Raw genomic sequence first — 15,949 nt, 5'->3', positions numbered from 1 at the left:
TGTGTCCTAGCACCAATTTTGCAGCTACACTCTGCTGAGGGTGGTTGGTGACAGGCCCATCAGGTGCCCATGCACCGCATTACAGAGCAAGCCCTACTCTTCCAGCATGTGATGGACGCATTTCAGGTCAGCGTAGAGCTCATGTGCCTTTGTCCTCTCACAGTGAAAGGCTGGGCACAGCTATTGTAGTGGTCCATTTTTCACAATCTGGCAGTGTCTAAGTAGTTAGCCTACCCAGAAGGTTTGCTGCACTTGGCGGAAGGACTGGAAAAGGACCCTTTCTAGGAAAACTGCAGGAACGTCACATTTTGCAATTTAGCCTTCACCTCTGAATGATTTCCTGGCTCCTGAAGGTCATCCCCCAAGTAGAGACTTCTGCTCACTGAGCCGACAGGTCACTGTTATGTCCCATTTCCTAAAAGTAAAGTCTAACTTTACACAAAAGGACTTTTCAGCATTTCTCTCTGCCACCTCACGAACAGTCCATGTCCCACAGACCTGGATTTTCTCGCCATTCTCAGAAGTTGTGATTAGCTAAAACAGATGACAAATCCTTGGAGAGCCATGCACCTCCCCACCTAGACCACATGAAGCTAGCACACTTGCATTCTGTGACATTTAAAGAGCACTCCCAGCCCAATATTTTATTCATTAAGTTTGCGTTTAAATATATATATATATATATAAAAATCATCAGTGTGTTATTTTCTAGGTGAAAACCACTCACATATGACCAAAATAGTCATCCAGGACAAAAGCTCAGAGTGCCGAGGTCTCAACCCCCTGCGCAGAGCTCTTGCCAGAGAGACTACCTGAGATATTGTCAGAATCTAGCAGCTCAACAATGCTGTACGGAGAACAGTCTTCCAAACCCAGCTTGCTGCAGAGCCAGCCACAGAAGCCCTTCTCCATATCCCTGACAGCATGCCACCAGTACCCAAAGGACCATGCTACCTGGGCTACAGCTGAGTACAGGCCTAGGGAAAAAGACACAACCATAATTATAATTGGGTAGAAGATGATCAAAAACGGACAAAAGGTGATTTTGTGCCAGAAGGTCCTCTCTTCATTGTACACCAAGAAGATGTTGTACCATGTAATGGTTCCATAGTAGAATGAAACCACAAAGGACACTACAAAAATGATAGGAAGGCAGACGATGGTCCAGAGGACGATGTGGGGTCCTCTGTCCAGTCCGACATCACATTTCTTCTTCTTCTCAGGTGTGTCCTCTTTAGGAGGTTCCTTTGACTTTGCCAGTTCCTGCAGCTCTTTGTCCGTTAGTGTGACATGGATGTCCACCATCTGACCCTTCTTCTTTCCCCTGGTGATTGTTCCAGTCAAAGTGACGTATCGGCTGTCTAAAGGCATGTTCCAGACACCTACAAACACAGATAAACTCATCTACATTGGATTTATTTTCTGTATGGAGTATTTTGTGTAAATCCCCAAAGACCCCAAAGACAATTAGATAGTGCATATAGAGTTACAGATAAGTTAAAAAAAGATTGAACACAAGAAGCAATGCAGTAAAAAGAAGATTATCACGGAAGAAGAGCTAATGAGGGAGAAGACAGGAATTCCAGATGGCAGAAATCACAAGGGAGAAGACTCCAGCATCTGCACTGGGGACAATATGTGAAGGGAAAGTGCTGCAGGAGTCTATGAGAAAGAGATGAGACAGAGTAATTGAATAAAAAATGCTATGCCTATTTTCTCTGGTATGCTCATAGATTTATTCCTGAGCAGTGTGGACACTTGGGGTGAATTAGATAAATATGACTAAGACTCTTGTTCTGGAATAAGCACATCCACACTTTGAGTTATACTCGAACACCTAATACTTCACTTTACATTTGCATTGTATCTCAATGCAATTTAATCATCAAAGTTTAGAAAATTCTTACAAATTTCCCTTTGCATTTGCACTGTATCTCAATGCAAATCAATTAACAAAGTTTAGAAAATTCTTACAAACTCTCATATAAGTATATTCCCATTTTAAGGGATCAACAAAGGCACCAAACAGGAAAGTGTTGTGATAGGTGTTAAAGTCACAAACAGACTGCCTTAGTTTCCAAGTGACATTGGTTTAGTATGGTCCCTGCAGAGATACTGGACGTAAACTCTTCTGTGGGGCTAAAATATGCTTCCTCCTGGTCTTAATTCTTACTAGTTTGGAAGGAGGTCTTCAGAGGCTCTTATAAGGAGGCTGAGCAGTTTGAAGTGGTCCACAAAAATAGGAAGGCAGCAGATAAGCCATCAGGATTGGGGTTGGGATCATGGGGGAATCTGGTGCAGCTGATGGACCAGGAGCATGCATTCACATTTAAGCCCCTCTCGGCCTGCACTGCTGACTCACAAGAGGATTAGCCATAGGAACTGCTTCCCACACTTCTCCCTGCAAGGGTATCCAGGACAGAGATCAGAAGTGAAAGTGGCTCCAAGATGCCCCACAATGACCTTACCAAATAATCGCTCTTAAAGAGGAAGCTGTCCTGAGAATATGCAAACAGAAGGCAACAGCAAATCCTAGATAATGAGTAAAACTCCCTATCACAGGTAAAGGCACTAAATCCATCTGCTTCTATTCTTTCACTTAACAGGCAGTTGGTTTAGGCATGGATGGGAACTTGATCGTAGCATCATTGGCTTAAAGCAGGCTCAGCATTCTTCTAGATCATTTAAAACTAAGAGTGTGGCAACAGCCAACCTCTGCAGAGACCCGCAGGAGAACGCCCAAATCAGCTTGTACTGCTTTTTCTTTCAGAGTGTTTTCCATGCCTGCAGCCTTGGAGAGGGTTGGTCCCACAGTCACTTCCATTTGACCTCAGTACATGCTGGCATCAAAAAAAGTTTATGGAAAGTGGGTGTTATCAGGAATACATACCTTCTGCCATAGACTGACCCAGGAACTTGGAGCCTTCTTCAGATCTCCTCTCCCCTCCTTCTTCATCTGCCTGTTCTTCTTCCACTTTATTCTCATTCTCTGACCGATACACTATTATTGACTCGGGACGGGACTCCTTCTTCTTCTTTTTCCTCCGGTCCATAGTGGCTTCCCCATCAAAGGTGACAGTGGTTGCCACAGCCTTTCTCATGGAGCCACGGTGAGGGCTCTGGCTTCCAGACTTGCTCTCTTTCTGCATGGTCTCCTCCATCCCACTGCTGCTCTCAAGCACCTCACTTGGCATCTTGTAGCACTTGTTTCCAATCTAACAGCTCCTGCACTTAGAAGTCATTGATTAGACAACAGTCCCATGGATGCTCTGTTTTAGCAAGGTGTCCCACTGCTGACATCCAAACTACACACTCCATTCCCAGCCTAAAACAAGAGAGAAGGCTGAGAAAGTGTCTTTTTCTTACCAAGCAGAAAAAATTACCAGAAATTTCCTATAAAGGGTTACTTCCAACTAGTTTAAATGTTATCTGAAGATCCTTATTACTGTCTTGAACATCAGTTTTATTACATGGATACATACTTTGTAATATCACCTAATCCTGATTCTCAGGTTCCAATTGTAAATATAACAAACCAAAGCTATTGGAAAATTAAAGAATATTAACATTTTGTCCTGGTTTCAGTTGAGATAGAGTTAATTTTCTTTCTAGTGATTGCTGTGTTTCAGATTTGGTATGAAAGGAATGTCAACAATGCATATTGTTTTAGTTGTTGCTAGGCGATGTTTATACCATTCAAGGACTTTTTTCAGCTTCCCACAGAAGCTGAGAAGGAGCATAGACAGAACAATGGAACGGCCAATGGAATATTGCGTACCATAGGTGTCACGCTGGGTATGGGGGTTGGCCAGGGGGTGGGAATTCGCAATCACTGCTCGAGAAGTTGCCAATTTCACCAATTCACCTGGTGGTGAGAGTGACTTCTGTCATTATTATTGTTATTTTCCTTTTCTGTTACTGTTCTATTAAATTGTCTTTATTTCAGCCCACGAGGTCTTTTTCCCTTTCCCCTCCTTTTCTCCCTCTTCTCCCTACCCTTCTGAGGGAAAGGAGGAGAACTGCGTGAGTGGCTGTGTGGTCCTAGCTGCCAGCTGGTGTTAAACCATGACACATTTCTAAGAAGAGATTAAACAAGTACAGCTTACTGGGTGATTTTAACATTCCTCCACAATGCTGGAAGCAAACAGAAGACAATAGTTTTGGTCCACACACATGAGAATGAAGAAATGAAACCATAGACGAAAAAGTTGACTGATTTAAGGGACTGGCCTAGATTAGAGACAACTGCAGCAGGAGCACTGCGCTCGTCCTGCATTACAACAGCTGTATTTATGCCAGGCTTTCTCATTTTGGGTGTCTTCTGATTTACTGCTCATTGCAAGGACATTACAAAAAGTAATCAAATTATGTCAAAATGACTGATGTTTCAAACCTTACCAAGTTAGCATTATGTAGTGCTGTCAGACCTTAAAAATATAGCATACACAGTGGATTTAAAGCAAAACTACTATTAAGATGACTTCACTGAGGAGGGAATTTGAAACGACTAATTGTGCAGGGAAAACAACCCACATCTTCACAAATCTTTGTAACAAAAATAAGACTGTTTTTTACTCCTCATTTAAGCAAAATTAACAGCAATATCAAGTGACACTGTTATCTATGGGAAAGCTGCCTAAGTAAAAAACATATAATTAAAAATGCATTGAGGCAGACAAATCCTGCTCCATGAACATGGAAGACGCAGGATTAATGGTTCTCTGATTTCATAACATTTAAGAAACTCAGTGTGCCAAGTATTCATGAAGTATTTAGGTAAAAATCTGCATACACTGAATAATGTTTTAACAACTCTGAAGAGCTCTGTTGAACATTTACATGAACATTTATATTTAAAAGAATGCACATTACCAATAGTTAAGCTTCTACCTACTATCTGAGTCATCTCTTTAACAGGAAACTAAGAAACACAGTTATCATCATTTATACCCTACACAATGCTGGGAATTTGTTTTACTTGAACAGATGCTAGAAAAAAGTTGAGCATTTTTAGATTTGGCAGTATGGTCCCGGTCTTCCCACAGATACAAGATTTTGCTGGTTTGTTTTGAAATTTGTTGCAGAACTTCAGATCAATGATTTATGCCTTGTACAGTCACACACACATACACCCCCTTTAAATTGTATCACTTTAGCACCTAGGACTCTGGCCAGTAGGCTCTATGTGGTTTTAAAGAACTCAACAATTCATATGATTTTTTGCATTATAGAAAATAAATCTTCCCTGGTGATCAGAAGACACATAAAATGGAATTAAAAAAATCAAGATTCATCACACCCCAGAAGTCACACTACTTCTAAATCACTGGGCAGGGAGTATCTCAGGTAGCTCTGCAGCTTGGTTGGGAACAGACTGTTTAGATTGCCATCTGAGCTTACACCTGCCATGCAAAAATATATGCCTAAATTTGCAGACATACTGGAAAACAGCTCTATAAAATACTAAATTTACTGCAAGTACTGTCTCCTCACTGCAGCGTCAAGTGTTGCACTTCAGAACTACCTAGAAGTAACTCGGTTTAATTATTCCACTGTGATCAAGGGAAGCAAGGACGAAGAGGGGCAGCGATGATGAATGCCCTAGCCTGGTGTACCAAGTAAGCGTGGTTCAGTGTATGGGTTGTCCGAGATCACTGCCTGTGCATTCTCCTCCCAGCCCGACGTCTGAGCCCAACAGAGACTAGAGCAAAAAGAAGGGAATTTTGCCCCCCTTGGGTCTCTGGGAGAAACATCTCATCACCTCCACCTCCCCACAAAAAAACCATAAATGTACTAATAAGAAGCAATTCCTCAATAAAGTTCTTGTACCTCGTCTGCCTGAGGAATGTGGTCTTTACACTGTTTGGAAGCAGCATGCAGATGTGGCAGTTTTCCACGTACCATAATATGAAAGATGAATGGGATATGCAAGAAACTTCACTGTAAAATCTAATGCTTTGCTTTCTACTTCCCCCTTTTAACTCCAAAGCAAACCATCCACTGACTTCAAAGATAGCAAGCTTTGGCTATTAACATGTTAACATTGGCAAGACTCTCAGATCTCTTCACGTCCACTGGAATTCTCACAAGCTTTCGTTCAGTGTTTTTTAAAAATGCCTTTATGGGGAAATTGAATGTTTATGCTATGGAATAAACGCACGCTTTGTGGTAAATTCATCCAGGAGGTACAATAGGCTCTAACATTTTTCTCTGAGGATTAACAATAAAACTTCATGTTTTGCCTCTATGAAATTCTAAAATCACCTGATTGAACCCAATAGGCCCCTGAGACAACAGTGAGATTCCCCTCCCAGAGGCAGTGAAAAGAAAGTAGGCCTGGAGTCACAGAGAAGTCAAAAGCATCACTGCTGGGATGAACTAGTAAAAGTCTGGAGACATGGGAGTTGACTTGGGATTAGATTCCCAAAGTTCCTGGCTGTAGTTCCATGCTCAGTCCCTACTGCCTTGAAAAGGGGACGACTTGCCAGTAATATTTACAAATAACCCAAAGCTACAGGCAAAGATTTGTGGTTGGGCTTTTTCTTTTTCTTAGAAGTTTATCCAGCTGTGACCTCGGCTAAACTCACAGTAGATGATAAACCAATGTCAGTTCTCAGTGTGATGCCAAGACCTAAAGGACTATGTCAACTTCGACTATGTGAGGAGGAACAAGGTGATGTTACTTTTGAATCTGGCACAGACTGGATTGCTCCTGGAAACCTGTGTCCGGTTCTTGTGCTCACCGGGCAGGCAGGATGCTGATTAATGACCAGAAGATGCTTATGACACCTAAATTATTTTGCTACGTCTGACGTTCCCACCCCTGCTACAGCAGCTATTGCCGCTGTGAGTTACCACCAGGACTAGAAAGAAACATCTCAACAACAGGGTTATCAAGTGGTGTCAGCTCAGTTTCTTGTTCCCTTGCTCCTGAGCTGAGAAGAGGGGAGGGACTGGGCAATGGGAGGCAAGCCCCTAAAGTGTGGTTGCTGTAGCTGGGTCAGAGCCTTTGGGTTAAGGAAGTGAAGGAACCCAGATTATTCTGTTTAAGGCACAAGGAGGTAAAATCTGATGTCAGTCTGTCTACATCAAAACCAAAACATGGTGAAGAAGATCCCTCTGATCCAGCAGGGAAGGATGCAATAAGATAAAAAGCTGAGAGAAATACAAGGCAGACGTTAGGTAGGTGTTTTAACAAAGTGGGTAGGTGGCACTTGGTATACATCGTGGAGGGCTGTGGATAGTTGTCCCACCACTGGAAACTTCCAAATCTGGAGTGGGTATCTTGGCAGCAGTTTCGTCACCAGTGCTTGACCAGAAGAGGTGTTAATGTGGTCTTGTATTAGCGAGCAGTCAGACTGAAAGATCACAAAGATCTTTCCTGATCTCAAGTCTGTTTTCACAGTAGCTGTTTATTCTTTTCTCATCTTTTCACCAATGGAGCAGCTGGGGTACCCTCTGCCATCTGGTCCAGACCTTCTGAACACAGCGCTTGGAAACACCACCATCAGCCCCACATCTCGCAGTGATGCTGGGAAATCAAACAGGTCCATGCCCCAGTCCCATTTTTCCTGGGAATATTTTCTCCGTAGTTGCAAACAAAAAATGGGCTCTTGCAGAAATCACAGTAGAATACACAAAGCGTTTTTTTTCTCTCTTCCTTTTCTTTACGTCCTGTAAGAACAAGGTCAGCCCTCAGCACTACAAAGCTGTCCACCAACTCTTTCAGCCATACACCGAGATCTTCACCCCTTAAAAGCCTTGCTGTGGAGCTGCAGCATGACAACTGCCATGCATCTCGTACTTAGTGATGTCTCCCACATGGAAGCACAGGGGCAGACAGAAATCTAATAACCGTCCATGGGAGGGAGGGAAAAGAAATGGTCAAATTTCAGACACAGCATGAAGCAGTTTATTAGCCAAACAATTTGTTATTAATCTCCATGTGGAAACAGATGGAGAACCCTGGGGAGGCGGCTCTGCAAAAACACTGTGTAGGGAAATTTTTAGAAGCACAGTCTTCTCTTACTATGCAGGGAAGATACTGCTGCTTATGCTTCCCATGGCAGTATTAGTCTTTGACACACAAAACAGGAGCCTAAAAGCTTGGCCTTGCACCATTTAGGTCAAAGGAAGTTTTTTCCGTTGGTTTTTCAGGGCTTGATCCTGCTGTTAACAGAAGAGAAATTATCCAGTTTGAATGCAGACAGGAAGGAAGAGCCTTCCCGTAAGCTAATAAAATCCTTGATCTTAAATCCCTGCTACAGCACAAGTAGCCTTTTTATGACTGCTCAGAGCAGACATAAGAGGAAAAAATGTAGGCGGTAAGCAGTGAGGAGCATCAATTTTTATTTTTATAGACACATAAAATGTACAACACATAAGAAGAACTGGCACTGTGTCTTCACTCACATCATGCAGGGGTTATCTGCAGAAACAAAATAAACTCTGTGCTTTAGAAGCACTGTGAGTTACCCAGGATGGGGAAGAGATAAGGGGAAACTTACCCCAGAGACCTACCTTGAAAGAGAGCTCCCCAGCCACGGATCCTCCTTTGCCTGCTCCTTTTACTCCATAGTCTCCCCACCCCTAATCCCTTCTCCACCCAACTCCACCTCTGATTTTGTGCATATGCATGTGTGTGTTTCTGAGGATGTATGTTACCCAAAGGTTTATTTCCAATCCATAGTATTTTTAAAGGGGGTATCTGCTGGCAGATTGTACACATGAAAAGTAAATGGTATCAGATACATCCAGCTGTTCAGGACTGATCTGTCTGTCATCAGTCAATCATGTTATGACAAAACGCACTGGTCTAATGCAGGACACACAGCCCCAGACCCTACAAAAACATGTGGCAAGACCTATATAAAAAAAGCACATTTAATTCAGACCTTATGCTGGGAGAGGGACAAACAGTAGGGCTCCCTCAACAACGTAGGACCTGTTTTAAATACCTAAATGACTCCACGTAATCTTTCACACGTGCATTCTCACCATACCCTGCTGAAACAGAGGACAGCATCTGTCTCCATTTCATGGTGAAATAGCTCAAATTAGATTACACAGTTACCTCTATCTAGCAAATACTCAAGGCTGTGATGAATGACATGTTGGAAGGTGAGGCAAGAACAGCCCCTCCCTATCAGTACTAGCGTCTGTGCAGCTTGTGGTGAGCTTGACAGGGGGATTTATCTCACTGAAAATAACCCTTTTGCATTTTAAAAGAAAATAAATTTTTGTTTTCAGCCAAATTCCCTCATCAGGTTGACCATGCAGCTACCATTAGAGGAAAGAATGTCTAAGGAAGGGGAGAAAAACTACCCCTCATGGCAGTGGCCCATTTCAAGGCTGCATGAAGTGTCTGTATAACAATAGCAAGAGGCACAGAGAGAACTGTCAGCCTATGCCAGCCCAGCAAGGTAGGAGACAGCAAACAGCCAAGCTCATGGATCACATCTGTCTTTCCCTCCCTGCTTAATCCACAACCTTCAGAACGCTTTCATTTCTGAGAGAGAGAGAGACAGACAAGAAAAATGACCATGCTCTTGGTGTGCTTCTGAGCAGCGGCAGACCTCAGGCTGGACTGCTGAAAGCAGAAGACAGCACTGAGCACCAGAGCAGGGGGCATAACACAGTAAGACAACTCATGCCACCAAAAACTTTATGGGTGTTTGCTAATGGAGCCCCGCCGTGCCATGCCTTCCCCTCAGGAGCAGAGGGTGCTAAAAGCTCAAGCTAAAAGTGAAGGGAACAGTGGACAAGCGACAGAATCTCTGCGGGCAAGCACTGACAGACCCAAGTTTGCCCAGTCCTTCCGATTTATGACTGACACATGATTCCTGCCTGTCGGCAGGTGGCATTAGTGCCAGAGCTGCCCCACACTGCTAAGCAGCTTCTGGACCAATCCCCCTGGCATCATGACCCTGACCTGTGTCGGCCAGCATTGGCTGACCACCACCGAAGCTGCAGCAAGACTAGACTTGCTTGGGTGTGGATTAAGGGCTCACTGGCTCCGATGCCATGCTGGGTGGCTCAGGCGTGTTGCTCTCCCTGCCATCCTTCCTTGAGACACCCAAACGCTTGCTGACAGTATTCTACGGATAGAACCAAAACAACAAAAAAAAGTAGTGGAGAGAGGCATTGCAAAGTATCACTAAATTATTTCTGGATGACATTTTCAAAGGATTTTTTTAAAAGTCAAGGACATTTTACAAAGTATCTGTTTTATGAATCAGTTATTTTTATTTTCCTCTGCTGTTCCATAACTTTTCCAAATGTCACAGAATAACAACTGCTGTGTAGATCAGTATTACCGAAGGCTGGAAAACAGCATACAAGAATGGCTGCACATTTTTATTTTGTATTAAATGAAATGCCTAATCAATTTTCTTGCATACCAACTTTTTGAAAATCCCCAAATTGTACTAGTCTAGATTTTTTTAGAGCAAAAGCCTGAAGTGCTGTCTCTCCCTTGTCTCCCCACTTCTTTGTCCAGGCTGCTAGAAGAAAGAGAAATTGAGACAAAGGACTCAAAGCTTCCCACTGCCTCCACAGGGACGAGATCTGTTGCTTTATGTTTATTATACTACGCTAAAAATGTCAATGAATGGCACATGCACATTAGCCTTTAAAGAGAACCAAGGCTTTAAAAGGAGAATGACTTGGAAATGGAGGTTGGTTTGAAATCTTCAAAGCAAACCAAGTGGTTTAGATATGAATCTTGAATAAGCTCAAGAAAGGTCCCCAAATCTTGTAGGAAAAAAATCTCCACAATAAAGTGGAGACATACTCTCTCTGTTCCCCTGCTCTACCCCTCACTTCTGGATTTGCCAAAGCAGGCCATCCTGCACCTTGAAAGCGCAGGTGCCCATTGCAATTCCTACCCCTACCCCATCCCCCAGGTCACGCTGGATTACAAAGCACCACATGACTAGCTGAACCAAGTGGGTCACACCAACTTGAGCCCAGCAACCCTCTTCCACGGCAGTGCCCTTAGGCTGGGACCAGGTGTAGCATCTGTTTTTATTGCTATAATACCTGATCCATCCTCTGTTTGAAGCCTTCATATTAAACAGGATTGAAAGATGCACTAGGAGCTTGCTCCACGCATCAAATCGGTGTTGTGCTTCCCCTAAGCATCCAAGCAGATGCCTAGAAAAAAGTAACAATGGAGCAAGCATGTAGTACATGAAAACAGTTTTGAGCCCCTCACCTCCCTTTACAGAGTGCAGAGAAAACACCTTCTACAAAGTGTATACCCACACACATACGCAAGTAAGAAACACTGGGAGTTGCTGTGTCTGAAGACACAGTGTCTGAGCCACAAAGCACCAGTGGTGGGTGTGAAGCACTTGTGCTAACTCAAGACAACACAGTCCTTGCTAGCCAGAGACCTGGCTGGTGGGTGGCTATTTCAGTGAAGGATTGCAAGACCTCTGTTTCTTTTCTTTAGGAAATCATGTAGTGCTCTCACCGGGATGTTTTAATGCATGCTAGAATCTTGCCTGACTTTTACGGTAACTAAAAACTAGGACTTGTGTAAGCACCTCAGGTTTTTTTTCCTTCCCTTCCTACTCAGAAGATCCCTGACCATCTCGGTCTCCTCTCCTTTCCCGCCCTGCTCTCTGCTGGCAAGATCAAGTACCCAAGTGCTTTACGCAGACAAAATGAGGAGAGACCACACAGAAATACCTGCGCTTAGAGAGCAAGAAGTTGCAGCCATGCAGCCAAATGGAAAACAGTCAGCTGTAAATCCAGCCTAGAAAGGATTATCTGAAAAATACCAACACCAAACTACATCATGCAGTTCTTATTTGGGCAAGATATTTGGGGGCTTCAGATCAGAGCTTTCTCTGAGTTACACCCAGCTATAGCCCAGGAGTCGCTGAAGAGCCAGACTGCACAGACAGAGAACTGGAAGATTCCCCTGGGAGTGATTCAGGATTCCTTAATGCATTGCACAGTAAATATAATCTAAGATATTTAGACAGTATCTCCAGCAGCAGGAATTAGTTTGCTCAGGGGACTCTCGATTGGATACAAGTGCAGATACAGATCCATGGTGCCAGAGTATTAAAAATGCAGCACTTTCAATTGCAGACAAGTCAATGCTCCAGTATCATTAGTACGGTATTAGTGGGGTGTGTGATTTTTTTAGAAAATCTGGCTATGTACCGGTTTGAAACTGTTTAATGCTGATATTCTACATCTTGTGCCACTACAAACTCTGCTTTGAGTAGGATGTCTGTCTTTGGTATCTCCTGTAATTTTTTTAATAACTGGAATGAAATTCCTAGGGATAATGATGAAAGGTTGTAAAATCCTGATTATCTTCTAATTAGACTGAAATTCCCTGAGATACCATTGAAAGTACCTTTCCAGAGGGGAAGTCCCTAAAGAGATGAATCAACCAGAGAGCCCGACCATCAGCTGGGGCTGAGCAGGAGGCATTCTGACATGGAAACTAGAAGCCACGAAACAGAAAGGTTCTTGCCTCCTGGTGAAGATGACAAAAGGAAAAACAGCCACAGGAGAGAAGGCACAGACAGGAGGTGAAAGTAGCAGGGATTTCCAAAGAGGCCTTCTGCATAATCCCACAGAAAGGTCCAGAGAGGTAAGGAAACAAAAACCTCACACCAGTTTTCATTTGGTTTTTGCTCAATCCAGGCATTTCTTGTAATAGGTGGGGGCGGGGGGGAAGGCGGAAGAAATTATTGTTGTTATACTTTGTGCAATTTGGTATCCCAGGACAAGAAAGATATGAACCTGGAGCATCCATAAGAGTGAGGTTCTGGGAAAGCAGAGGCTGCTAGAGTGCAAGCCTGATTTTTTCTGAAGGCTAACTAGCAGAACCCCTCTGTCAGAAATCATCTTTGACCTTAAAGTTTTATTTCTGGCACTAAGATGCTTTTCATTAAATCTCCGCAGCTCTCACTTCCTTGTGAGACTGCTGGCCCTGGGGATACCTCTCCCAGGCTTTGGATCCTGCGGAGGTTTCTCTCCTGTTTGGAGCCATCTGTTTTCTCACATCAGGTTGGTATTTAACAACTCTGAGACCTTCCCCCTTGCCAACATGGATTACGAGCTATGGGAGGGCGCAGACCCCCTGAATGACAGCAGGCTATAAGGAATTATTAAGGCAGTATGTACCGCTGCCAGGATTTTTAAAGCATGGCAGTGTACTGGACTGGCAGATGTCACCAGCTGAATAGCTGAGCCATAGGCTGGCAAAGCACAAAATCAGCTTTTGACAAAAGTAGCCTTTTCTGAAAATGCAGTTTCCTATTCATCTCAACAAATTGAACAAGTTCATTCAAAGCCAAGACACAATCTGGGAGCTGTAAAAACAGGAAATCTAGTTTTTCCTCTTCGATCTATAAATAAAAAAGTAGATGCTGAAGAATGACATGAGCTAATCTCACAAATCTGAAGGAGCTGACAACTGGGAAAAAAACTACTGATTAATTCTTTTTCCTAAATGTGGCATTTTCATTTTTGAATGGTTAATGTTTTAAGTGGTAGATATGCCAAGGGAAAAAAAAATCAGACCGTTCTTAACTTAAATAAAAATGAAGACTCTGAGGCTTTAAATGCAATTTATTTTCATTCAAATGTAGGCTGACATGTGCTGAAATAAATAAATAAATAAATCAACTGTCTAATCAGACACAATTCCTAACACATAAAAATTAAGAGTCTGAACATTAAGTTTATAGAATAGCATAAATATGTAAGAAGAGCCTTCTGCTTACTGAATTTACCACTATGGCTGCACGTAGTGACAGACCAACATGTTTTAATGCTACCAATAAAATAAAATGAACATTCCTTTGCAAATAAGAAAGTACAAGCGTAGGAGAAGATTAAAATTGATTTCAGTTAATAAGATTTTCTTATTTTCAGCTTAAATAATTTTGAATTTCAACCACTGGAGGAAAATCGATTCACACAAAGGTACACTTTGAATCCTTGGTTCAAAGGCAACCTACACAACAGTGAATAGAAGCCTTGCTGAAAACATCTCTGAGCATTGGTTATCTCCGCTCTGTTCTTTGTGGATAGATTTTGTACAAGAAGGAGCTACCCTCCATTGAATGTCAAGGCATGGATGTCCCCTTTTCTCGCAGTTCCTTATTCTCCAGTCTTTATGCCTTTCCCCTTTCTCCCCTCACCCATCACTCATAGAACCTTGATCTGTTCAGCCCCTTATTTGTGGCATTTCTATGGCTACTGAGAAATTCCAAAACCCAAGCAATTTATCCTGACAGGGAAGAAAAATCATTTGATAGTGCTCTCCGGAAAGAACACTGAAATCAAGCAAGTCATATGAGGAGAGAGGCCCACTGGATTTTCCTTGGTGGCCTGCGGCTCAGGCAGGATGGCAGGCAGGTTGGAATACGAAGATCTAGTTCACTAGCACAGATGAGTGCTTCTCCCTGGGATTAATTAATGATCGCTCTGATACGGCCGGCCTGCCTACGATATGTAGGGCAGCCAGAAACAGTTAAGAGGGATCTGTGGAGTCTCCAGATTGTGGATAATAATTAAAAAGGAAAAAGAAATACTCTTGCAGTGTCACCCACAGTGCTTCACGTTTTGCGTCCAGAAAGCAATACTGTGCTTTAAAATATTAAAGTATTCTGCAAACATCAACCCACCCGGAAGGCAACTTTGTCTAACGGTTGCCTCACTGGCCAAAGACACCATGCAGAAGTCCATTCCTGTCTTGTCACCCTTTGCTGAATGAGTCTGGACACACCTTTAACTTCTCCATGCCTCCGCTTCCCTGCACTTAAAAGGAGCGTATACAGCTTCCTTTGAAACACACTGAACTTCAGAATAAAGATGTTATCTTACAATTTTCTCTGATTTAAAGTATAAAACCTTAGAACATGTTTTTGGGAAAGTAAATAAATCCATTTAACAAAAGAGACAGCGAAAACTGACTCAATGATTCTCCCACTTTACTTATGTCTCTCTCTCTAGAATTTTTTTCTCACTCTCTTCTCACATTAGCCATCCCCCCTAAGGCAAAAATAACAGGACAAAAATTGAGATACACACTTTCAAGCATCTCTTCTGTTGAAAAGGACAGAGGAGATGCCTGGAAAGATACTGAACATGCACGCACATGCTCCTGGGCACATCAGCGCTGGTTAAAATCACCTGCAATGGACAAAGATGCTCTGTCACTTCACTGTGGGACAGAAAGGAAAATAATGTTGGCTGCCCTCTGTGTCAGCTGAATAATTAATACTGAGCTTACTGAGGGCGATTTTAAGTGAAAAAACTCCACCATAAAGGCATTTTAGCACAAAATGGCTATGTTAGGGAGATTATATATGGTATCACCTCAGCCTTGGCGGCCCCTTCCCGACAAAGTCCACGCCTGGAGAGAGGATTCTCCGCCCGCGGGTCCCTGGCAAAGCCCCCGCAGCTTTCTCTGCTATTTATGACACCTCCAGCGCATTACACTGACTTCTGGCGGGGGCTCCGCTCCCCGTGCTCCTCAGGGCGCCCCGCTGTGGAAGGTGACCCGAAACGGTCCAGAAAAATACGAAAAAACCCTCTTTTTAAAGCAGCTGAGAGAGCGGATGAGGGGTAGGTGGGTTTGCTGCGAGGCTCCAGCAGGCAGAGGCCACCTTGAGGCACCAAGGGGCTGCCTGAGGAACCGATCCCTCCCTCCCAGGCGCTCAACCTGCGGCCAACGGTCCCTCCACCGCGGGGACAGACCCCGGCCGTTACCGACCGGTGGGCAGCCGTCCTGCCCCCCGCTCCTCCCGCCTCCTTACCTGCCGCCCGCGGGGCCGCGCTGTGCCGTGCCGTAGGAGGCGGCAACGACCCGGCTCTGCCCGGGCACCGCTCCGCCGCCACCCGCTCACCGTCCCCGGCGCCGAGCCCCGGAGCGGACGGGCGGGCGGGGCCGCGCGTCACATGGCGGGGGCGG

General features: G+C 43.8%; 1 protein-coding gene across 1 annotated transcript; it reads right to left on the bottom strand.

The window, feature by feature from the left end:
• Positions 1-704: 704 nt before the first annotated feature.
• On the bottom strand, positions 705-15,929 carry TMEM169 (transmembrane protein 169). Its single transcript, XM_063340692.1, has 3 exons — positions 15,795-15,929; positions 2,891-3,325; positions 705-1,382 (listed from the first exon to the last, which is right to left on the bottom strand). Exons 2-3 carry the CDS (start codon positions 3,192-3,194, stop codon positions 760-762), a joined length of 927 nt encoding a protein of 308 aa, XP_063196762.1. The 5' UTR covers positions 3,195-3,325; positions 15,795-15,929; the 3' UTR covers positions 705-759.
• Between the last annotated feature and the right edge of the window lie 20 nt (positions 15,930-15,949).

Source organism: Chroicocephalus ridibundus, chromosome 7, assembly GCF_963924245.1.
Source record: "Chroicocephalus ridibundus chromosome 7, bChrRid1.1, whole genome shotgun sequence".
In the NCBI taxonomy this organism is placed as follows: Eukaryota; Metazoa; Chordata; class Aves; order Charadriiformes; family Laridae; genus Chroicocephalus; species Chroicocephalus ridibundus.
Note: the sequence above shows the minus strand (reverse complement) of the source record. Positions and strands in the feature narration are given on the sequence as shown.

What these genes read in the sequence shown, in the direction of transcription:
- TMEM169 (XM_063340692.1), bottom strand. Translation starts at nt 3,194, where the DNA reads ATGCCAAGTGAGGTGCTTGAGAGCAGCAGTGGGATGGAGGAGACCATG. An exon ending in GGGTCAGTCTATGGCAGAAG is followed by an intron (nt 1,383 to 2,890) that starts GTATGTATTCCT and finishes CTGTGTTTGTAG; the next exon opens with GTGTCTGGAACATGCCTTTA.